This window comes from Syzygium oleosum, unplaced genomic scaffold, assembly GCF_021117445.2.
Source record: "Syzygium oleosum isolate NSW1041296 unplaced genomic scaffold, Sole_v2.1 Sole_v2.03, whole genome shotgun sequence".
NCBI lineage: Eukaryota > Viridiplantae > Streptophyta > Magnoliopsida > Myrtales > Myrtaceae > Syzygium > Syzygium oleosum.
The window spans coordinates 5384255-5410098 of NW_026607487.1; the positions used below are offsets into that span (position 1 = coordinate 5384255).

Genomic DNA, 25844 nt, shown 5'->3' on the forward strand with positions numbered 1-25844 from the left:
CGCAAATTCGGGCACTGGAGAAGCCCTGATTATCATCACAAAAGAGATGCCCTGAAAAAGGTAGGGTATTCAGCAGATGATACATCAAACCTCCGGGTAAGAAATCCCAGGTATTTCATCAGATTTCTTTTCAAACTACCCAGAAGGTAAACAGGGTGTTTCTTTGAAAAAGAAAAGCATCTTGACCAGCTGGTCAAGATATTTCATACGATATTCAAGAATAGCCTCAGTTGTCTATTTCTCCGATGAATACGTATGTCTTTGCACAAAAAAAAAAAAAAAAAAAAAATTGTCTGACAGGAGACACGCCCTTAAGAGGCAGGAACGTGCCCAGGTAAGTACATTTTACCCATGCCTGATTCCAAAAATCCATGTACCTACGATTGTTATGGTACCCTTTGAACATCGGAGTCACCCCGTTGTTCACCCTCTGAACATCGGAGTGACCCCGTTGTTCACCAACTGAACATCGGATTGACCCCTTTGTTCACCCTCTGAACATCGGATTGACCCCGTTGTTCACCCTCTGAACATCGGATTGACCCCGTTGTTCACCCTCCTGAGCATGGGACTGACCCCCATGTTCACATCAAATCCTCGGGCGAGGACCCCCAGGTGCTCATCGTTTGAGCCTTTTCAAGACCTGCTGGCGAGGACCCACCAGGCAAACCAACAAATCCTCGGGCGAGGACCCCCAGGTGCTCATCGTTTGAGCTTTTCAAGACCTGCTGGCGAGGACCCACCAGGCAAAACATCAAATCCTCGGGCGAGGACCCCCAGGTGCTCATCGTTTGAGCCTTTTCAAGACCTGCTGGCGAGGACCCACCAGGCAAACCAACAAATCCTCGGGCGAGGACCCCCAGGTGCTCATCGTTTGAGCTTTTCAAGACCTGCTGGCGAGGACCCACCAGGCAAACCATCAAATCCTCGGGCGAGGACCCCCAGGTGCTCATCGTTTGAGCCTTTTCAAGACCTGCTGGCGAGGACCCACCAGGCAAACCATCAAATCCTCGGGCGAGGACCCCCAGGTACTTTATCAAAACAAAATCCAGTCAGTCAAGGCGACCGAAGAAAGGTTCGAGTCCTAGACAGACAAAAACAATCCCCGTCAAGGCGACCGAAGATAGGTTCGGGTCCTAGACAAACCATTTTTTCCGTCAAGGCGACCGAAGACAGGTTCGGGTCCTCGACACACAATATCAACTATCTGGAATTACTCTACCCTTCGGCAAGGTAAGTAGCCCCAGGTATATTTTTATTTGCTTTAGCATGCATCATTTTATATCGCATCATAAAAATGGGACTCCGGTCTCGCCAAAAATAACATTCATTCAACATGCATGGGCCAAATTTAGGTGCCATTTTATCTTTAAACGTAACCTCTGCGAGCTCAATCTCTGCGAGCTCACCTTCAAAGAGGGGCAGCTGTTGACACCTATTTTTAATTTGCCCAAAATTAATTACACAAAATTTAGGAATTAATTTTCTTTAATTCCTAAAACAAAAAAATATTTCTATTTAAATGCATTGCATATAGACATTAGGCATATGTGCATTAATAAGGCCTATTAGAGCATATTTTCTTAAAATTTTAAAAAAAAAAAAAAAAAAAAAAAAAAAAAAATTTCGAAATCGATTCGGGCCGGGTCGGGGCTGGGCCGACCCGGCCCTTTTTCTTCCTTTTTCTTTTTTCTTTTTTCTCTTTCCTTCCGCGCGGGCCCAGCCCGTTTCCTTTTTTTCCTCCGCGCGGACCGGGCCCGGCCCGCCCAACCCCTTCCTCTCTTCCTTCTCCCTCGCCGGTCGCTTCTCTCCTCCCTCGTTCTCCCCGTGCGCGACCGGGCGTGACGCACGCGGCGCCGCTCCTCATCGTCGTCATCCGGTCGAGGAGGCCGGGGAACACGCCACGTGGACCGGCCATTAAGGCCGGTCCCGTCTTCCCTATCTCTCGGAGCTCCCTCTCTCTCTCTCTCCTTCTCTCTCTGCGTCCTCACAGAATCGGCCCCCCCCCTCTGCACCGGCCTAATGGCCGCGAAAGTCTTGGTAGGAGCAGAGGCCGGTGCAGAGCATTGAATGGAGCAGAGAATGGCGTCGTCGTCGTCGAATATACAGACCAGAGAGAGGAGAGAGAGGGGCGGTTTTTTCTCGGTCGATTTGAGCAGAGAGAGAACAGAGAAGCCGTGAGAGAGACCCAGAGAAATTGAGCGAATTCGAGAGAAGACAGAGTGAACAGGGAGCCTCAGTCAGCCTCGCCGTTGCGCGTAACCTCCGGCGGCCGAGCCAGGGGCGGTTTTTGAGAGAAAAACAGAGAGAGAGAAAAAGAGCACCGAGAGAAAACAGGGAGAGAGAGAGAACCGAGAGCTCGCCAGAGCAAGAAGGAGAACCAGCAGTGTCACCGTCGCCCACGGAGCAACCGGAAAGCCGCCCTGACGCGCCGTCGACCGGTGAGTCTCTCCCGGCCGAGAACCGCCTCTGTTTTCCCCTGTTTTCCGGCGTGGTTGGGCCGGGACTCGCGCCGGCCGTTTCGTGCGAATCCCGGCCCATACCGACGTCGGTCCCGGTCCCTGCTCACCGTTGGAGGCGAACCAAGGCCGTCGGAGCCGACCGAGTCGCCGGGAGAGGTCGAAATCCTTCGTTGTTTTCTGCGCACGCCAGGTGTTCGACGAAACGCCCCAGTGAAACAGGTTTGATTTTGGTCGCGGGCCGGCGAGTGCGTGGCCGGACGGCGAGTTGGGTGACTGAAGGAGCTTAGTGGGTGTTCCAGGAGGTGAAAACCGCGGCGGATTTGGTCTGGGTCGGCCGGCGGACGGCCAATTTTGGCTCCGCCGGCGTTTCTCTCCCCGCGGGTCTGTGAATCCGGGTCGGATTCGACCCGAATCAGTAGATCCGACCCGGGTCAACGACCGGGTCGGATCCGTTGACTCGGGTCGGTTCCGACCGACCCGGATCAGCAGATTCGACCCGGGTCAACGCCCGGGTCGGATCCGTTGACTCGGGTCGGTTCCAACCGACCCGGATCGCCAGATCCGACCCGAGTCAACGCCCGGCCTGATCCGTTGACTCCTCGGGCCTGCCTAACCGACCGGATCGCCAGATCCGACCCGAGTCAACGCCCGGCTCGGATTCAGTTGATCCGGCCTCGGATCCGACCCGGTTAATATTATATTTTTTTTATTTTTATTTTATTTTATTTAAAAAATTAAAAATTTAAAAAAAAAATAAAAAAAATTTTAAAAAAAAAAAAATTATTAAAATTTTTTTTTTCTTCTTCTGTATTATTATTATTATTATTTTTTTTCGAAAAAATTTTTTTAATTAAATTTTTTTTTTTTTTTTATCTAAGTGTTTAATTTATTGTAGCATTATTATGCATAATTTACCATGTTTAAATTAGATAAGCCTAGGATTGCGCGGTAATATTTTGCATGTTAGTTTTTATTACCGTTGTATTGTTATGCATGTTTTAATACAATTGCATGAGCTGTTGTGTTTTTGAATGTCATCTGACTTAGTTAAGGTTAGAACCTTAGGCTGCATGAATTGTTGTGTTCCTGACTGCTAATCGTTTCTGATTATGCACTCGCTTGATCACCTCACATGTTAGGAGAAATGTCCTAAAATCAATCCAAATTGCCTGACAAATGTTTTCAGAAATGAACAGGGTAAAATGGTACCGAAAGGGCATTAGTTATCCAACTAGTGTAACCAAGTCCCCGAACTCATTTAATCTCTGGTTCGTAGGAATAGGGTGATTCTCCCATCACCCTATTTGGGTTTCTAATCGACCCACCCCAAATCGATTAGTGGCGACTCCTTGATATAAACCACTTGCATGTTAAACACTTAAACCCTAAGTCGCGATATGGTATGGGCTTGGGAGAGCCCGAGTTAAGTCCCGAAACTAGACTTAGCACGTACCAGGCGAGCCCCCCTTCTTTTTTTGCATGTTGTTGTTTTAAAAAAAAAAAAAAAGAGGCTCGGGAGTTCGGTCGCGACACATCCAAATTTCAAAAGGTTAAGACGTAATATGAGAAACTTTCGCAAAATACAGATGTTGGCAAACAAATATGTATTTGATTTTTTCATCATTATTGTAAATTTAACGGATTTGTTTGTGTTTGCAAGTCTATATATATGAACAACCAATAACGAAGTAGCAGAATCCAACCCAATTTTGGAAAGATAGTGATGCTGAGCTTAACCATGACGAGGAAGGTGATGAAAGATATCGATATATGTGTATCTCCATAAGGTAATCTTCTTCCGAATAGAACAAGGAAACAGAATATATAATTCATGAACTCTTAATAAGTAATCCTTCTCGTTCCTTGTAATGGATATACGGCTCTGAACAGCCTCAGCAGACGGTGGCTCCCCTCTTGATGAGCATGGCCATGGATGAACTTCCACTAGCCATCCTCTCCAACATCCTCTCCAGAGTCCCGGGCGAGTCGCTGCTGCGACACCGACGCGTCTGCAAGCGCTGGCGAGAAGCCATCGATGATCCCTACTTCCGCAACTCATTGCACTGCTCCAAAGAACGAGTGGTTCTATACCAAGAGTTTGACAAGGAGGAGATCCATCTCCTGAAGATACACGAGGAAGCGGCGACGCGGATGATCGAGATAGGTAAGTTTCACGGGAACGAGAGGCCACAAACTCCGAGGCACCTGCAATGGCTTGCTCTTTTTCAAGGACAGCATCGATGCCAAGAATAATGGTGAGGTCCTGATTAATCCCCTTACTAAAGAAATCCTGAGACTGTCGAGAGCACCCGATCTTTCACCAGACATGTCTGTTTATGGGTTGGGGTTCGATGGCTCTACCAACACGTACAAGATGGTACAAATCGATGCAATTGGCTTTGATGAGAAGACTCGCAACAGCGCGATGGGGGCTCGAATCTACGATTTCGACAAGCGATCGTGGAGGGCCTGCAAAGCCCCGCCGCCACTTTCTCCCGGCACCGGTCCTTATTGTGAATTCGTCTTTGCTTCTGGAGCTTTGAACTGGTTTCTTTCGTCGGATGGCCTGTTGGCGAGGGCGGTGCTCTCTTTCGACCTTACCAAGGAGGAATTCAGCTTGATCCCGATCCCGGACGTCTTCTTCGAAGACGGCGGCGGCCGCGACTTCCTTTTGTGGACGCAAATGTGCGAGCTGGGGGGATCGCTGGCGCTGGTCCATAGTCCGACCGAGACGCACACCGACGTGTGGGTGCTCAGGGACCCCACGAGGAGAGAGTGGACGAGGAAATACAGGATCCAGCCTCCGTTCCCCGCCGTCGGCTCCGACGTGGTGGGCGCATACAGCGGCGACAAGCTGATCCTCCTCTCTCCCTCGTGGAGAGACCTGTATCTGTACGATGTGAACGAGGGTAGATTCACGAGGTGTTGGACTGAGGCTGATCGTTTTGACACGATTTGCCGGTGGGAGACCCTAAGCCTTGTTTCTCTCGAAGCGACGGAGTGAGTGACCCTGTATTGTTCTCGATTAGTAGTAGCAGTACATCTTGAAATAAAACTCAAGCGTGCTTTTCTCCTTTATTATCTTTTTTCGAGGATATTTTTTTAATAATCTCCATGGCCATAGCAAAGAATAAAAAGAATGTGGAACATTTGAATATATTTGCAATTTAATGATGTATCTCGGTTGTTATAATTATGTATATAATAAATGCTCGCACTCACTAGTAAAATGAATAATAATCTTTTGTTGATATGATGTGTACATAGGGTCAATATGACAAATATATATTATCCTTCAATCTCTCGACCATTGACATTTGACTTGATGAGATTAATCAATAGATTAGATCATTGATGGTTGATTTGCTATTATTGATCTTATATATAAGAAGTTTTGTTGGAAAGAAATCATTTACTTTTAAAATGTTATGTGATTTGGGATTGACGAGTTACAATATAGGTTTATAAATATGCATAGTAGATGATCGATCTGTTTAGAAGAAATCTGCACTAATCACTGAACTGTGGTTGCTCACCCCTTTCATTCCGAATCTATTTTAGGTCCTTCAACTAGGAGCAAGTAGGACGAGTAATATCGACGGGGAATTTTAGTAGTTGAATTGTGAGTATGAGTTGAGATAGTCTTGACACATGTCTGAAATGACATTTGTTGGGTTTAGTTGAGTTGGAAATGTATATAAACTCTTGATAGATTATAGAAACCCTGATGCTGTAACCAATGGGCTGGTTTATTAGATATATACATACATACATACATATATAGACACACACATAAATGGAAATATATATGTTGATAGCAAGTTATCGTTTATTTTTTAGGCTGCTTCCTTAATGATGTTCATATCATTCCCCAATTCTTGTTGGATTTGAGTTGTGACAAAATTACTGATAAAATAATGGAATATAAGCAAATGCAATTCTCTTGGTTTAAGCACCACCTCCTAACTTTTTTCTAGCATCTTGAATCTCCTTATCATAAATTGTGTATTCCAAGGATTTACGCTGCTTGTCAAGCTATTGATATTTTCTGAATTCCTCTTTCTGCTCATCCAGTTCCTTTACTCATCCAAATATTGAACAACTTGGATAATCTACTTCCTCTTTTTACCTACTCAGAAGAAAGCAATAAGATCAACAAATGATAAATAGACCATGCATGAAGGATACACTTGGATGACTTACCACTTTCCTGCATGATTTTCTTACTCTCAGGACGTCTCTCCTCATTAACTCTACTATCACCAATCTCTTTCAACAAGTCCAGTCACTCAGAGTCTTTCATCAAAGTCAATGACACTATCTATAACGACACATCTTGGTGTTGACACCTAAATTTTGGCGATATCCTCATATACTCTTGTACCACCAATTTCTTTCAAGAGAATTTTGGAGAAACTTAGAAAATTATAAAGGCATACTTTTCCTTGTTGCACCACATAGTAAGGATTAGAGCAAGAAAAACCCAGCACTTTCCAGTAAATTCATAACTTAAGTCTTCCTGCAGTCAACATAGCACGAAAATTCAGTCACACAAGTCTGAAGATAAGGTTTAAGACGTGAATGCACTTGGGTTACGCATTCCCGAACAATGAGCAACACTCACGTGATGTGCTTTCCAACCAAATAATACTCATCCTTCTTCAAACTAACAGTTCTACGCAAGACTAATCGATAGAGATAATGACAATTTTTTTCTCGAATAGCATATCAAAATATAAGGCCCAGAAGAAGATCGCAACAGATGTCTAAAAGAGATCGGGATGATGAATAGTTCTGTCTCTACAGTAGTATACCAACAATCGGCACAAATATCTTCTCTTCAGCTGGGAAAACACTAAATCTAAGCACTCCAGAACCCATCAAGTGTATATTGTCATCAACTCCTTTTTCTCTCGCAGATCATGGTGCCCTACAACTTTACTGAGTTCCTTGATAACCTGACTTCTAAGATGTAGAACAATGTAATCCCAATGAGTTGGATCAACGAAGTGGGAAGCCCGGTATGTTGTTGCGGATCAATTGGCTTAAACGAGAAACAGAATCGATCTTCTTAATTCCTCAACAAAGTCTCTCTGGCTAAAATTAAAATCCCAATGTTGAACAGGAACATAGAGAATTGGCAAGGGAAGCTGTGAGAAAATCACAAGTGCTTCTGAAGAACAATAAATCTATGGGCAAGCCATCGATTCTGCTTCCTAAGAAAGACAGCAGATACTTGTCGCGGGAAGTCATGCCGACAACTTGGGCTATCAATGTGAACGTTGGACAATTACATGGCAAGGCTTGAATGGCAATGATCTCACAACCGGTATGGTCCGAGCATTTCCCGTTGGATTAAGTTTGAATGAAAAATATATTTCTTTGTAATTGATGCATATTGTTGACATGTCGTGTTGAAGATATTTAGAAATCTTTCAGGAATATTTAGGATATTTCCTCTGATTTTCTATATCTCTTTTGATTATACATATCATATTTGATTTCATTTGATTTTCTCTATCTAAGCCTATAAATAGGCTCTCTATGTACTTTTTTTAATATATTGAAATACAATTTTTCACATTTCTCTCTTCCGCAATTATTATATTTAACTTGGTATAAGAGCCTCCTTTCCTCAGGCAACTTAGTGCATCGGGTGCACTTCGCACCCAGTGCACCTCACGCACCCCAGAAATTTCCCCAATCCTATTTTTGCGCTTTATCATTCTTAGCGCAGAAATAAACCCATCCCCATCATTGCTGTTCAACAGTGTTCACTTGGTGCCCACAAGTCTCATATGACGAAGCACTTAATCGAGTCCGCATAGTGTTTCGATGCTAATCGTATTGATTGCGTCATCCATCGAGCCTTTTTCATGGAGGTGGCTTTCTTTCGATACTAGCCGCATAGGCCGCATCCCAGTAACTCTTTTCCAAGTCAGCCATATAGGCCGCTTGATGTTATGACGCCAGCCGTATAGGCCGCATCGCTTAGTTACTATTTTGCAAGCTAGCCGTATCGGCCGCTTGCTGTTTCCCCTATGATTCTTGACCTTTCACGCATTGTTTCGAGAAGCCGAAACCACCGCCAGACTCGCTCAACTTCAGATGAGCCAGATGCTGCCTCACTCACCGCCCCCTACCAAATTCACCAAGCCCGATGCCATGCAACGTCGTTGGAAAAACAAGTTTTCGTGACATTGTTCGACAATGATTTAAACTCATGGTGACTTTAGTCACTATGAGTTTGAGGGGGGATGTTGAAGATATTTAGAAATCTTCCAGGAATATTTAGGATATTTCCTCTGATTTTCTATATTTCTTTTGATTATGCATATCATATGTGATTTCATTTGATTTTCTCTATATAAGCCTATAAATAGGCTGTCTATGTACTATTTTCAATATATCGAAATATATACAATTTCTCACATTTCTCTCTTCAGCAATTCTTATATTTAACTTGTCGCAACTACCATGATCCTCAATGCGGTGAAGAGCACGGTCCATCCGGATTCCCAAGCCGTCTACAATGGGAACCACGATTCGAACTTCAAGAAGTCCAACAACTTTGCACAAGCCTATCGTCGTAGGCGAGCCGCCTTATGCGGAGACATTCTATGCGCCAGGGCCAAGCACTATCAGCAACGTGTGTGGGTCAGTCAAGTGCGTGGTGTTCATCATCTCAGGCCGCCCCTTCGTCATCGAGCCCTATGTCTCGAAGGTAGATGCCCTGGTGGCCGCTTGGCTTCCGGGGACCGAAGGCCAGGGAGTCACCGATCTCCTGTTTGGCGACTACGATTTCATTGGCAAGCTTGCAAGGACATGGTTCAGGAGCGTCGATCAGCTTCCGATGAACATAGAGGACCCGCATTACGGCCCGCTCTTTCCGTTTGGGTTTGGCCTGACGACCAAAGGCACCAAGGAGAGCAATCCTACATATTCTCGAAAATTGATGTATTTGTATAATTTATCTTCCTCTCATCAGGAAGGAGATTGAAATAGTATCTTTAATATTTTTCGATTGATATAAGATCACACTCAAATATTCAACGGTGAGATCAAAATGGGTGTTCAACATCAACCCTTTCTTCAATTGTTTGCTGCAATCATGACAGTATTCTTGTATCTCTGCAACTACATTTTACAGTTGATTTCAGTCAATTGCGCAAAAAATAGAGCAACTACTCTCACGACTTCCTAATTCTGTTAGGTCATGTGACAAGATTCACCTAAGCGTACATCGGCAACGTATTTGGTACGTACAATCTCGAGCTTGAACCTCTCCCGTTATTGCCCTGATGTGGAACACTTCAATTTGCCCACGTATAATATCGTAGTAGGAAATCAGGTGTCAGGGTAATTTTCTTTATAGACAGTTTTCCGAAATTTATTAATTCTTTTATAAATCTATTAACGCGAACAAAAAAATATCCATTTTTTGGACAAAGATGGTTGAATTGTCCGATCTTAATCTCTTCACTTTTCGCTAAGTCTGTGAACCGTTCTCTTCGCTACTTGATAAACCCAATTCAAGCATCTTTAATTTGTTGCCTTATACTAGGAAAGGTATTGAATCAGAACAACTAGAGAAAAGAAAATTAGATCTTAATTTGCACATATTCAAGTTTTAACTAGGTGCTCATCTTTATCCATCCAAGAGCATAGATAGATAGCACAGCTGTTTCCTCATCGAGATAATAATCTCAAATCACAGCGCTCGAGATCAGACAACTCCATATCCAGACTAGGATTGCTGCCGGAAGACATTATCACGTAATCATCCATCCATATCTCCGAGTCGCTGTGTAAGTGCGTGTGGCTATATATTTAGCAGGGGGGAGAGTAATCCACGGTCAAAGCAATTCAGACTTTTGGTGACGAGTTTCGCTGTCCGTCCCTGAAAGTTTGTCGTCTGTTGTCACTTCTCTTAGTGGCGAGAGCTTGAAGCTGAAGAAGCACTGAAGGTAATTACAAAAAGATCTGCTTTTGTTCATTGTGTTGACTTTGCCTATGTATATGATTTGTTTTTGCGAGGCAGATTTATTAGTTGTTCAAGGGTTTAGTGGGAAAGTAGATTAACGAGTTTTTCGTTCCTTGTGCTGGATTTGAGGCTCGACTTTTTTGGAGTACTTAAGATCGGCAAAATCGGAAAATTTTCGATTGCATTAATAAACTTGGTTACTTCACTAATCCAATGTAATTGTTGAATTCTTTTCAGTCAATCCATAAAATTTGCAATCGAATGCATAATGTCAATGATTTGACTTCTTCTTTTGCTAGATTAGATAGCTTTGACTTTTTTGAAGTACTTACTACTTAGATCTCTCAAATTGGCAAATTTGCTTAGGACGACGACGATTTAATGTAAGTTTAGATTTTATGAGACAATTATGTTAACAGATCAGCAAATTGACTCTCCCGAGAGGCTCGGGAACCAAAACTGATAATATCTATTATACTGATGTGCTCTCTGTCTCTCTCTTGAGTCTTTCTTTCTTAGACCGAGCAAACTTGTGGGTTTTCACTCTTTCATGTTGATGATCATCATCTTCATCCTGCAGGATCGTTGACATTAGCGAAACAAAGATGGCAAAGCTTTCATTCGTTTCAATGGGGATGATCCTCTTCATGTGTTGTTGCTCGGCCATCGCGGGAATGGCGGCAGCCGATCAAGGCTACCTGAAGTACAAGGACCCCACTCAACCCGTCAACGTGCGGATAAGAGACCTCATGCAAAGGATGGCCCTTCAAGAAAAGATTGGCCAGATGACCCAGGTCGAGTACTCTGTGGTCACCCCCGAAACCCTGAGAAACTACTCCATTGGCAGCGTGCTCAGCGGCGGAGGGAGCGTGTTTCCCCAATGCCAAGGCTCGAGACTGGATGGACATGGTGAATAGATACCAGAACGGTTCTCTCTCTAGTCGCCTCGGGATCCCAATTATCTACGGCATTGACCCGGTCCACGGGAACAACAACGTGTATCAAGCCACTATATTCCCGCATAATGTCGGCCTCGGGGCTACGAGGTAAGCATATTTGAGCATTCTATTCATACATTCATCAACATCTGTTAACATGTCTTTTTTGTTCTACGTAACGGCCCATTATATTGAGCAGTGACAGTCACTTGAGAAGTTAGTATAGCTAGATCAAGGATTACTGCCAAAATCACAACAAATCACATTATGTTACTAAGTGATTGGGGTGTCCATTGCAATGCTATCAATGCAATTATCTTTGCTTGATCATGTATCTCGAGTAGATTCTATATGATATCACAACAATTTCTAGTGTTTAAGTTATATAACTTAAGGAAAAGTCATTGTTCATCTTTTCAGGGATCCGGATCTGGTGAAGAGAATCGGGGCTGCCACCGCACTCGAAGTCAGGGCAACAGGGATTAATTATGTGTTTGCGTCATGCATTGCCGTGTGTATCAATTTAAATCTGATAATTTCAACAAACATTCGATTTCGAATGTTCTTAACACATTTACGATTCTCTTTTTCAATCTCGAAACCGTGAATCAGGTATGCAGAGATCCGAGATGGGGCAGGTGCTATGAGAGCTACAGCGAGGATCCGTCCGTTGTTCAAGCCATGACGTCGATCATTCCCGGATTGCAAGGACAAATTCCTGCCGGCAGGCGAAAGGGAGTGCCTTATCTCGGCGGAAAGTAAGCTTTTGTTTTGATTAGACTAGTTTGAACTGGTGATTAATTCCTAAGTTGGCTTTGTCCCACCAAGAAAAGGCTTGTTAATCACCCTCTTAGTATCACATTTTGTCGAAGGTGTCAGATTAGCGAATACCCTAAAGTCTTCCGACAATGTAAAATGCTTGAGTGTTTAATTTGAAATGCTGGGTAGTGTCTTGAGCGACTCTCGTACTATTTGACTAAGTTAAATGTTGTTATTATCTCATACTTTGGACAGAGACAAGGTTTTGGCCTGTGCAAAGCACTTTGTGGGAGACGGTGGCACCGCAAGGGGCACCAATGAGAACAACACAGTGGTTGATTGGCATCGACTGTTGAGCATTCACATGCCCGGTTATTACAAAGCCATAATCGAGGGCGTCTCGACGATCATGGTCTCGTATTCGAGCTTGAACGGAGTGAAGATGCATGCTAATCGCTTTCTCGTCACGGACTTCCTTAAGAACACCTTGAAGTTCAAGGAACACTTATTAGTCTCTCCTCAGTCTTGCCATTTGAGATTGATACTGGCTATGGATTGAATTGAATTAATCAATTCTAAATTCTTGTAGGGCTTTGTAATTTCCGATTGGAAAGGAATCGATAAGATTACCACCCCGGCCGGCACAAATTACACATACTCTGTTCATATGGGAATTGGAGCCGGGATCAACATGGTCAGTGGCTATGGCTATCTCCTTTTTGTGTCATGCACAAGTATTGGATCACCAAATTAATCTTAATGGGCGAGCGCTTTATTCTTTTCGTTTTCCGCTCCTAGGTCATGGTTCCCTTCAATCATACGGTGTTCATCGATACCCTGACCCAATTGGTCAATGCCAATGTGATTCCCATGAGCCGGATTGATGACGCCGTCGAGAGGATCTTGCGGGTGAAGTTTGTGATGGGCCTATTTGAGAACCCTATGGGCGATCAGACTTATCTTTCCCAGCTTGGAAGCCAGATTAGACGATGGAAGATCACAATACTTATGAGAATGGACTATATATGAAGTGTACACAAGCATTGTCTTATTTCAATTCTATGTCATTGTAGGAACATAGGGATTTAGCAAGGGAGGCGGTCAGAAAATCACTGGTTCTGTTGAAGAACGGGCACAATGCGGATCCCCCAGTGTTGCCGCTTGCCAAGAACGCCCCTAAGATACTCGTCGCCGGGACCCATGCCAACAATCTGGGCTATCAATGTGGTGGTTGGACCATCACTTGGCAGGGTGGAAGTGGCAACAACCTAACCACTGGTACATTCTCTTTCCTTTCTTCTTTAGTACACTGCAAACGCAAGTGTCCGCATCAACCATAATATTGCCGTCGTGAGTTATAATGAATGTACAATGTCGCGACAAAGACATGAAGTTTTCACGCTTACATGTTTAATCAAAGTAGGGAGTTTATGATAAAGTTGATTCATGATTTTGTGCACTTGACAATAGGGACCACCATCCTAGGCGCGATAACTAAGGCCGTGGACCTCAACACAGAGGTTGTCTTCAGCAAGAATCCCGATGCCGACTTCGTCAAGTCGCACAACTTCTCGTACGCCATCGTGGCGGTTGGGGAGCTTCCCCATGCGGAGACGGCGGGAGACAGCACAAACCTGATGCTGGCGGAGCAGGGCGAGGACATCATCTCTAACGTGTGCTCGTCGGTGAAGTGCGTGGTGATTGTGGTTTCGGGAAGGCCAGTCACGATGGAACCGCTCGTGGCGCAGATGGACGCGCTGGTGGCCGCGTGGCTGCCGGGGAGCGAGGGGGAAGGGGTGGCCGACGTCTTGTTCGGGGACTACGGATTCACTGGGAAGTCGCCGATGACGTGGTTCAAGACCGTGGATCAGCTTCCCATGAACGTGGGCGACCCTCACTACGATCCACTCTTCCCATTTGGTTTCGGCCTCACCACCGAGCCCACCGGCGGACATTGAAAGTGCAACTTAGTTATTCTAAATTTTAGGTTTTATCTTATTTCATGAATATTGAATTAGGGATTCTTTTAGGTGGCTTTTTTCTTTTGCCAACCTCAATCATTTTGGATCGAAGATGGTTCAAAATTTAGGATATGGTACAATTTGAATAATCGTCGTACTTCAAGTAGTATTCTGGTTGTCTCCATTTTGCATAATTGAACTTATTAGTAGTTTTCCTATTTGTCATATGAAATTGTTGCTTATAATTTCTCTTGGGGCCTTACGTTTCACCAACAGAGATTCAGAATGCGAGGGTAGATCTTGTCGTGTGGGATAACATTAATAGAGTATACTATATGGATTTTGGAGATAGACCATTTCTACTTGGTGGTTTTTGAAGGTGGAGGCTGATACTATTTGCTTGCTAGAATGAAGAGCTGCCCTTACGTAATGTAAATATTCAAGTAAACAGAATTTTGCTCAAGGACTAGTGAAATCTTTAGGTGTTTTATGCACGGTGTTGAGATTAGTATATTTGAGAAAAGTTTGGTGCCACGACCCTGGAAATTCCCTCTTTTTCAAGTCAAAAGTGCAAACTTGTTATAAATATCAAAGGAAATAATGAAATCGTCGGGGAGAACCCCGAAACGAATGCTGAAATGTCTAAATTGCTATAAGAATCATGCCATCTAAGTTTTTAGTTATATCATGTTGTATATGATCGTATCACGATACTTTTTATTGATTTTTTAGAATTCGGATAATGCTTTAATCTTGACGGCCTTTTGCTTTTCACTTAATCCTAAACAAACAGGCCCTTAGTAAATATGCATAATTATTAAATCCTGCTTGGGCTTCGAACAGTTGTTGGAATTTACACAACAACTTACTCTTATAAATATTGTCGAATTTATATTTTGCCCACTCCGTAGGTTGTTTTTACAAATTTGACAAAATGTTGGTGTTCACAAATTTGAGGTGGCTTGTTGTATTGTTCATGTGAGATAATTTGTTTATTAGAGAAATACTATCGTCAATCGTAAAATAGCCGACTACTTAATTGAGCCGGGTATGGGATGTTACATCAAATCTCACTACTGTGTTTGGAAAGTAATAGAAAGTTAATGGGATATATTCACAAGAAGTCCTAAAACTTGTCACAAAAATACAATTGAATCCTAAAACTTACAAAAAGTGCAATCGAGTCCTAAAACTTATCAAATTTGTTAAATCGAGTCATAAAGTTAACACCGTCTAATTTACTAACGGAAAATGATGACATGGAGCTGATGTGTTTTATTTTATTTCTTTTTTTAGACCCGTGGCGATGATGCGGCGTCCAACAAGCGTCACGTCAAAAAAAGATAAAATATATCAATTAAATTAGAAAAAAGATACAAAAAAAAAAAATCAGATCCACAACCAGTGCCTGTGGCCAACCCTCGCCGGTGGCTGCTAGGAACGGCCGACGAAGGTCGCTTGGGCCTTCCCGAAGCCCAGCAACCCTCTCCGGCCTCGGGCGAGGCCTACTTTAAGCCATGAGATTTGGGTCAAAAATCTATGCACAACTACTTTAAGCAAACCAACCAATTCAAACCCTTACAGCAATAAGCACGTATGAATCGCCGCGAGAGAATTATAATTGCGGCCAAAGAGCACCATTTAAGCGGCAAGATTGTCGGACACTCTCGGTAAACCTGAGCAAAAGCACTTTTTAAAGTGCTAAATTCGGTAACCTGTATAATATGAAAGCACCACTTCACCAGTAATCAAACATCTAGTTTTCCAAGTATAAAACCCAAAAGCACCATAAACAATAAACTCCACACCAACATCTCAGCATTATTTGTAAAAATTGTCCAAAAAGTCTTAATCCTATTACACTCTTGTTAATTCAGTTTTAAACATTTTAATTGTGCCAGTTGAGTCATAAATATTTTCATGTTTTGCCAATTGAGTATATCCGATTAATTTTGGCCAGAAATTACTGACGTGGATATTGGCCGTCCTACGTGGCACGGCCGATGTTGACGTGGGCAATCTTTACTATTTTTTTTCTAATTTTTTTTTAATTTTTATTCTTTTCTTTTCTTTTTCATTTTTTTCCTTCTCTTTTTCCTTCTTTACTTTGTTTTTACTGGGCCACTGGCCACCGGCCAAGGCCCGACGACCCCCGCCGATAGCTAGCGAGGCTCGCGGCCCTTGCTCCGTAGCTGGTGTGGGCTTGCTGCCCTTGCCCAATTGTGAGCGAGGGCCGTGAGCCCTCCCCCATTGTCCAGGAAGGGCTCGCAGCCCTCGCTGGCCACATGTGAGGGCAGCGAGCCCTCGCCCAATAGCCAGTGGGCGTCGTTGGACCTCAGCTAGTGGCTAGCAGTCCCTTGCCGGCCTTAATAGTAAAAAAAAAAAAGAAAAAAAGGAAGAAAAGAAAATTTCAAAAAAAAAAATCAAAAAAATCGAAAAGAATATTAAAATATTTTTAAAAAGTGTCCATGCCAACGATAGCCGTGCTATGTAGGACGCCTAATGTCCACATCAATGATTTTTGGCCAAATTGGTCGGATGAACTCAATTGGCAAAACGTTAAAATGTTTAGGACTCAATTGGCATAATTCCGACCAAAAAAAATTGGCATAATTAAAAGATTTATGACTGAATTGACAAATGTACAATAGGTTTAGGACTTTCTGGACAATTTTCTCCATATACTATAATCTTTGGAAATTTGCACAATAAAAGTATCAAGTATAAATTAGACCCTCAACACCTAGGTTGCAAATGCCCGTAATTTTGCATGTATTTTTACGCGTAAAATGCTAGTGTTTACAATACATATGTGCGAGGGAGAGAGTAAGAGAGAGTCAGGTCAAATCTATATATAATTTCAAAAGAATTTATTAAAAAAACTACATCAATCAGCAACATGACGATGATCATGTGGTTCAAACTTTAAAAATGTACATCTTGATATAATTTCAAAAGCAAGATCACTTTCTATATCCTTTGCATGAAGAAAGATTTTTCTTTGCCTCCGTGTGCCAACGCTGAAGGCCTTTGTAATCCTAAGCTCTCGCCGGATTCTTTCTTTCTTCTGCGTGAACGACAAATTTCTTTATAGAAACCCGACCATTCGATAAAGACCGACAATCGCCATCTTTGTAAAATAGAAACGAGTCGTCTTTGGAGTACTTGAGTGCCGCTGTTCTCTCCTCTAACTGTCGAGGGCTAAGATTTTTCCTCTTGATGTAGTTAGAGAGGCTCGTGATTCCACCGCAAGATTTACGCGGAGTTCTTGCTCTCCTCGGCGGGTAGGAGTTCTTGCTCTTCTCGGCACGTAAATAACCCTTCTTTTGCCGATCGAAGGATTGTACAATGTGAACTTGAACTCCATCATTGACCACTGGTCTTACCGAAGTGAATTCGAAATTTCAATGAAATATTTTCGAGTGAGGTGGAGTGGGAATGAGTTGGCAAGGTTAGTTCTTAGAGATTTTATATTAATAAGAGTGCTTGATTCCATTCGGTGTATTACACAGTTCTACTAGGATTCTGCTTCCAAGAACACTTACAACTCATTTATTATCGTGTGTATGTAGATAATCATGGCTCCTTGTTGACACCTATTTTAATTAGCCCAAAAATTAATTACACAAAATTTAGAAATTAATTTTCTTTAATTCCTAAAACAAAAAATATTTCTATTTCAATGCATTGCATATAGGCATTAGGTATATTTGCATTAATAGGGCCTATTTGAGCATATTTTCTTAATTAATCCTTAAAAAAAAAAAAAAACCGAGTCGGGCTGGATCGGGGCTGGGCCGACCTGGCCCTTTTCTTTTTTCTTCCTTTCCCCCGGCGTGGGCTCGGCCCACTTTTCTTTTTCTTTTTCTACCCGCGCGAGCTGGGCCTGGCCCGGCCCAGCCCTTCTCCTTCCTTCTTCCCCCGTCCACGGTCGCTCTCACTGCCCCTGTTCGCCTCTGTTCGCGACGGAAGCGTGACGCACGGCGGCGCCGCTTCTCGCCGTCGCTGTCCGGCCAGAGGAAGGCCGAAGGAGCACGCCGACGGGACTGGCATTAATTGCCAGTCCCGTCCTCCCCGTTTCCCCGGCTCCCTTATCCGCTCCTCCTTCCTCTCTGCGTTTGTTTTGAACCGGCCCCCTGCTCTGCTCTGCACTGGCCTGCCATGGCCACGAAAGTCGTGGGGTGGCGTAGGCCGGTGCAGGCCGTCGTCATGCAGACGCGAGAGCAGGTGAGACGCGTCGTCGCCGCCTATAAAAGCCGGAGAGAGAGAGAGGCCCGGTCGGCCGTTTTACGAAAGAAACAGAGCAGAGAGAAGCCGGGAGAGAAAGAGACAGATTGAGAGAGACTGAGAGCTCTTCCGGCGACCGCCGTGCTCGTACCGCGACCATAAAAGACCAGAGAAAGAGAGGAGAGGAGTCGGTCGGCCAATTTCAAAGAGAAACAAAGAGAGAAAGAGAGAAAATAGAGAGAGAAAGAGAGGAGAGTTGGTTCTTGCAGGTTCCCAGCCGCGTCGCCGTCACCCCCCGATCAACCGGAAAGCCCCAGACACGCCGTCGACGGTGAGCTCTCCGCCAGCCCGAACCGCGTCTGTTCTGCTCTGTTTTTCTGCTCGGTTTGGCCAGGACTCGCGACGGCCGTTTCGCGCGAATCCCGGCCCATACCGTCGTCCCCCGCCGTCCGTGTATCCTCACCGAAGGTAGGTTGGGTCGCCTCAATCCTCCGGTTCGCCGGAACAGGTCAGAATTTGCTGTTTTTGGTAGCGCACACCACCTGCTCGACAAAAGTCCTCAATGAAACCAGTTTTCGTTTTGATCGCCGGCCGGCGAACGGCGGTCGGACGGTGACCCCGGTGGGTGGAGAGGTTTGGTTTTAGTTCCAGGGGCCGAATTGGGGGCGGCGCCGGTCTGGGTCCGCCGGCGAGAGGCTGATTTTCGGCTTCGCCGGCGGCTGCTCCCATGGGTTCGGTCTGACCCGATTCAGCCGACCCGACCCGGGTCAACGCCTGGGTCGGATCCGACCCGACCCGGTTTAATATTATATTATTATTTTATTTTTAAAAAAAATTATTAAAAAATTTTCAAAAAAATTTTCAAATTTTTTTTCTTTTTCTGTATTATTATCAATTTTTTTTATTATTATATATATTTTTTCGAAAAATTAATTTTTTTAAATAAAAAAAGAAAAGATCTTTTTTTAAAATTATTGTGATATATTTAAGTGTTTTAATTTATTGTTGTATTATTATGCATGTTGTTATAATTGTATAAATTGCCATATTTAAATTAGACAAGCCTGGGATTGCGCGGTAGTATTTTGCATGTTATTTTTATTACCGTTGTATTGTTATGCATATTTTTAATACAATTGCATGAACTGTTGTGTTTTTGAATGTCATCTGACTTAGTTAAAGTTGGAACCTTAGGCTGCATGAATTATTGTGTTTTTGACTGCTAATCGTTTCTGATTATGCACTCGCTTGATCACCTCACATGTTAGGAGAAAGGTCCTAAAATCAATCTAAATTGTCTGACAAATGTTTTCATGAAATGAACAGGGTAAAAAGGTACCAAAAGGGCATTAGTTATCCAACTAGTGTAACCAAGTCCCCGAATTCAGTTAATCTCTGGTTCGTATGAATAGGGTGATTCTCCCATCACCCTATTTGGGTTTCTAATCGACCCACCCCAAATCGATTAGTGGCGACTCCTTGATATAAACCACATACATGTTAAAAACTTAAACCCTAAGTCGCGATATGGTATGGGCTTGAGAGAGCCCGAGTTAAGTCCCGAACCTAGACTTAGCACGTACCAGGCGAGACCCCCCTCTTTTGTTAAAAAAAGCGGGAGGTCGGTCGCGACAGACTGGCGACTCCACTGGCGACTTGCAATTTTTAAAAAAGTGGACTTAAACCAAAAAAATTTATCCTGTTCAAAAATAATTTTTGCTTGGCAGCGAGGATTCCAGGTATGACACTGACATTAAGGTGTTATTTGTTCTTGCAGGTTCAAATTGATTGTTTATAAATTATTGTGCATGCTTTAATGATTTAGCACCACACTGTTGCACACACAACCACGCTGCCGGACCTGGGCCGCGATAGGGCATTTAGGATGGTGTTAAGAAAGATACGACCTCGAACGCAAGTCCGCGATGTAGAGGTTGCCTTTCTTTTCCCCGACATTTATTTCTAAAAAAATCGTAAAGAAATATCTTTAGCCGCTATTCGCGTGACTATAAGATATTTCTTTCGATTTGGCCGAGGTTAAAAGGACTTGACACTAACGCAAGGCTGCGACGGTCAAGCACCCTTTTAATTTCATTTTGCTGAACCAGTCTAAATAGAAATCGAACCTCACTTTTCATGCGCATGTCTCTGTGATTGCCATGGTTCCTGATAAAGTAAGTTTTCTATTCATGCACTTTGCAATTTATTTATTTTTGTATATCCCGGTCGGTCCATGATTAGTCTAGGTTAGTTGTGGATTTAATACCGTAATCGTTTTGGAAGAAATAGTTACTAAAACTTTTTCAAAATACTTACTTCCAATTTGTACCTTTATTTTTATAAACACATTACAAATCATTGTTTTCCCATACGATTTCTTGTCGTTTTCAAAAAAGGAAAAATTTGTGTATAAATAAAAAAAACGCACCCCGGTAACACTACCAGCGCTTCGGCCTGGTGGTACCCGGGAGTGAAGGTGGTCCGAGGCGACCGGGGTTCGAACCCCGGGGACGCCGTTTGTAATGAATATATAAATAAAAACTTTTTTTTGCTTCTGATATTTTTTGCGAATAAAAAAATGCGTGATAGACAGATGCAATACTAGGCTAAGTCATGGACTGATCATTTATGAGATTTTATACTCATTCGTTGCCATTTTTTTTCACAGATAATTACGAATTATACCAACCCACCAAGTAAAAATGGCTGAAAAAGATATGACAACTCGTGTGGCGGACATGGAGACCGAAATGAAGCAAGTCTTCGCCTTTCTTCAACAACTCTCGAAACAAGTGGAACATTTGTCAGTCCGCTTAGACCAACTCAACATGACTCCGTTTTGCTATCCAAGACCAGGGGTGATGATTCAAATGGAGCCCTCCAGTGTCAACCAAAAGGGTAAAGATGTCATAGTTGACAATGTCCACGAGTCCTCTGATCCTAATGAATTGAGCACCCTATGCCCAAAGTTCATGCAACGTGAACAATACAAGCCCGGTATCCCTCCATCACAAAAGCGAAACAACTAAAGACAGTTCACTCCCCTCCCAGGACCTCCGTCTCAGATGCTGGCAATACTTCGGAAGAAAGGGCTGCTCTCCACAGAACCAAAGCGACCTAATCCTGAGAGCTTTTCAAACTACAATCCGTCTAAAAAATGTGATTATCACATGGGCGAGGTGGGGCATTCAACTGATGGGTGCTATACTCTTAAGCACCGAATTCAAAACCTGCTAGATATCAAAACTTTCTCATTCGAGACCGATGAAGGGAATGGGCGCAAGCCCGCTTGAGTAGAACTCCTCTCATCCTTTTGCATGAATCCCTGGAAAAGGGGCTATCCTTGTATTTTGCTTTTTGTTGTCATTTCTGCTGGAGGAAATGTTTTTTTGAACTCACCCTCTTTTGAGATTGTAAATCTATGTATTGTAAATAATGTTTTGAGGGCACGAAGTAGTATACTAAACCGGCCCGTTGATGATATCCAGCCACGAAAAGGAAAGTGTTCTGAGGCCCGAGCTTCCTCATGCTTCCTTGTTTCTAAGCTTTTGAAAATAAAACAAACGTTTTATCATTTTTCAAAAATAACGGTGGTGGAAAAGTGTGCATGCTCATAGCCCTGTTTGTTTTTCTAACTCGCTCACTTCGTGTCTCAGAGCATACTCCTTTTTTATTCGTTATTACAAAGGGGACATTTGAAAATGACACAAACTGAAGAGCACATCAGACCCTGGTAATGATCGCAGACCGACTAATCCAATAGGGACAGTTCGAGCAAAGATCATCCAACCTTCAAATGAAGCATGGGGCAAATCTCGTTACTACCAGTGGGTGATATCAGCCCCAGAGAGTCAAAGAGAATGTTGAGCATTCCTTGACTCTATGATGAGCGAAACATCATTTCGTACAGAAGTCGGGGGCAGATCAAGAAAAGATTACCCTTTTTGAAAGAAAAAGGTATGTCTTATTCCTTAACAAATTTAGGAAATGACATTCCATCTATTTTATTTTACAGATAATGAATTGGGGAGCATGCTAGACTCAGACGTGCTAGCAAGCCGGATAGAGCACCATTGTTGGGACCTCTCGAATGAAACATGACGAAGAAGTGCTTAATTGGAAGAGTAGACCAAGGGGCACGCAATCTCCCAGTCCATAAAAAAGGGTGTATTTCGTTCCTAAAGTTTATCCACTTTAGCATAGAAATGACATATCTTTCCCTTTTACATAGGACAAAATTGAGTAAAGAACACTCATGGTAGCAAGTCTAACCGGAAAGGATCTCGCACATGACAAAATGGCGTCAAGGCCGATCCTGACAACCACGGAAGTCTCGATGGTAGTCACGCCCATATCCGTCAAAGACCTTTAAAGCAGAAATTAGCTTTGCTGCAAAGATCCTCATGCAAGCAATTGCACATGCCTGTCAGGAATCGGAGCATTTACAAGAAATTCCTCAAAATGCTGGAATCGCATTGACACAGCGTGCGCTGACAGTAAAACCCTCTATTTGGAAGCACCCCTGATTATAGAGGATTTCATTTGAGCTTCGAGACTAAGAGTATGGAGGAGCAGACTGAGATAGAGAAGGCTGAACAAAGTAAAGAGGAGAAAAGACTCTGCTAGCTTTGAAGGCAAAATGGAAGAAGGGTAATTTGTATCGTTCTCAATTTACCCTCAATCCTCTCATTTCTAACATAAGCTCCTGTTTTTGTCAGAAGGATATTATCGACATCTGATAAAACTCAAGGAGTTGTCAATCTAATCTCAAATGAAGGGAATCACGAAGGGTAATATTGTATCGTTCCCAATTCCTGTCCCTCAGAGAGCCATTCATTAACATGGTCTTTCTTATTACCTGGCAGGTTTATCTCGCCGCCATTGCAGTACAGGTAAGTATCTCTTTCCCTTAAAACTCTTTTTTAAGAGTTGAAAGAATCAAAAGAAAGAGGAAACATGTTAAAGCAAATAAATGCTTAACCCTCCCCCAAGTGCATTGCATATCTTTTGGAAAGGAATTTTGCATGGTAATTTTACCTGTTTAATTCACCAATTCCCTGTGAAAATCTTGACAATTCGACGAATGGTGTCGAACTGCTCCGATGTATTGAACGATGTGTCTCAGGATGATGAGAGGCAATCCTTAGTCTATACACATTCTCACGTACCAAACCCATGTAAGATGAGCGAAAAGGTTCCACTTCTACAAGGTAAAGGGGTTTCTCGCATAAGGTACGGTAGCCAAAATGACAACAGGCAGTTCATTTCTCTACCTCATACATTATTGTTTATCCTTTGCTTAACCATTTGAGCCCATACACTCGGAGGTTCCTTTTAAATTACCCCTGTCAAGAACCACCCCACATTGGGGCAGCTTGAGGTAAATCGGCATCACAGGGAGGATTCCAATGCAGAGGAAGCAAGATAAGTGTTCCTCCCCTTTTCGATCATCGCCCCATTGATCTCGGTTTCGTCATCTTCACGGATCCGGCGACCCTCGACGGGGTCCTCCAGGACAAGCACACCATCGACGGCAGGACGGTCGAGGCTAAGAGGGCTTTGTCAAGAGAGGAGCAGCAAACTAAAACCTGTCCAAAATGCCAATATCTTATTAATAACAGTGATGTTGTCACTGAGCAAGACAAGAAGGATGAGGAATTTGTAATATCTAAAATTTTCTATGATCATCAGCTGCAACAGCTCGCACAAGGTGAAAAGATAAATAGAAATTTTCTTGCTTTCATTTGCATTAATCTTTGAGTGTTTTTATTGCAGATGAACTCTCACAATAATTTAAGTGCCCTAGGATGACGAAGAGCGGTTCTTCTTCTATCCCATACACTCATATCCCTTGCTAGCCCAATTGAGCCGGCGATTCCATTTCGTACCAACTCAGTTGGTGATCATCCCCTACACCGGGGCAAGGCAAAAGTCACCACAGCTTGAACATCAAGGTCCAAAGTACCGAATCAAGATGAAGACTCCAAGAGCCTAATAACATTGTTCTACTCAAACTTGTTTAGGCTAGTCCTGACAACACCAAAAGAGCAGCAAAAAAATGCTGAAAACTAGGGGCATGAAAAAGCAGTGTGCCTGGTAAAAGCAAGGCCAATGCCCATGAATAAAAAAAACAAAGAAAAGGAAAAAGGAGAAGAAGAAAAACGATGAAAAAAACGACCCCAAAGGGTTAAACTTGAGTTCTTCTTTGATACAAATTCCTACTTTAGGAACTCTGTCTTGACAAAGATCTGTCACATGATAGATGAAGACGAACCTATTCTTGAGAAAGCAATTGGAACAGAGATAGAATGGTATCCAGGAAAATGCTTGACGCAGAAGCTCCTCAAGAAAAAGTTGTCAAAGAAGCTAAAACACGGGATTACCCAGGGAGTTTTCCAAAAGAGTCCCGACGAAAGAGAAGAAGGCTAGTGACAACGCTGAGATGATCACCAATTTTCACCCTTACACACATTTTTGAGCCTAACGATCCTTTCGTTTCTCAACCTGTGAACTAAGCCCACGTTACATCCCTCATGAAGTCTCTTCTGATTAGGGCACTTGATTTAACGTGGAATTTCAAATGTTTATAAACAACGCTCGAGGAAGTGCGAACAAGACTATTTCTATCTCGTTTTGCAGGGTTCTTGACTTGTAAACCCGGAGATGATTGCAGAATATTTTCTTTCATGGCCGTGACTCGGACAGTCTCCTTCATTAAGCCATTGACCAAGCCTACATTACGACCCTGAAGAAGACCTCTCAGATTGGCAGCGTCGTACCGCTTGCGAGAAAACTCAGACCCTTGCGGATGTGATAACGGTCAGATTGAGTGTTTTCGATGTTCCCGCATTAATGGACGGGACAAATAGCCCTTTTCAATGAGAGCGAGTGGAAAGTCCTTTCTGATTGAGGATCCCTCGTTCAGCATCTCGAGAAGTCCACCTCCCAAGCGAAAATTGTCTTGATTGACCCTCGGTGGATGTTTGATGATGCAAACATGGCAAAATCATCATGCATGAACTTTCAAATACACATTCTGGGATAGCCTAACTTGTCTATCCTTGATGAATGCATGCATGTTTGCGCTAACCCTCTTTGACAGGTAAAATATCCTCAAAGACTCAAAGAACATATGACCTTTGAAGCATCTCCAAAGATGTCACAGAAAATTTCTTCCGCTCCCCAAGTGGAATTGACACAGCATGCTTTTGCAGCTCAAAGTTCTAATCCCCAGTGATAGAACACGAAAATTCGGGCGCTGGAGAAGCCCTCATTATCATCACAAAAGAGATGCCCTGAAAAAGATCAGGTATTCAGCAGATGATACATCAAACCTCCGGGTAAGAAATCCCAGGTATTTCATCAGAATTCTTTTCAAACTACCCAAAAGGTAAACAGGGTGTTTCTTTGAAAAAGAAAAGCATCTTGACTAGCTGGTCAAGATATTTCATACGATATTCAAGAATAGCCTCAGTTGTCTATTTCTCCGATGAATACGTATGTCTTTGCACAA

General features: G+C 43.2%; 1 protein-coding gene and 2 pseudogenes across 1 annotated transcript; all 3 read left to right on the forward strand.

Moving 5' to 3' along the window:
• Window positions 1-4385: 4385 nt before the first annotated feature.
• LOC115680947 (putative F-box protein At1g67450) lies at window positions 4386-5466 on the forward strand. Its single transcript, XM_030604798.1, has 2 exons — window positions 4386-4626; window positions 4748-5466. Exons 1-2 carry the CDS (start codon window positions 4386-4388, stop codon window positions 5464-5466), a joined length of 960 nt encoding a protein of 319 aa, XP_030460658.1.
• A 1987-nt stretch (window positions 5467-7453) lies between these two features.
• LOC115680948 (uncharacterized) lies at window positions 7454-9497 on the forward strand (annotated as a pseudogene).
• A 1542-nt stretch (window positions 9498-11039) lies between these two features.
• On the forward strand, window positions 11040-14253 carry LOC115681026 (uncharacterized; annotated as a pseudogene).
• The last annotated feature ends 11591 nt before the right edge of the window (window positions 14254-25844 follow it).

What these genes read in the sequence shown, in the direction of transcription:
- LOC115680947 (XM_030604798.1), top strand. Translation starts at nt 4,386, where the DNA reads ATGGCCATGGATGAACTTCCACTAGCCATCCTCTCCAACATCCTCTCC. An exon ending in GACGCGGATGATCGAGATAG is followed by an intron (nt 4,627 to 4,747) that starts GTAAGTTTCACG and finishes CCCTTACTAAAG; the next exon opens with AAATCCTGAGACTGTCGAGA.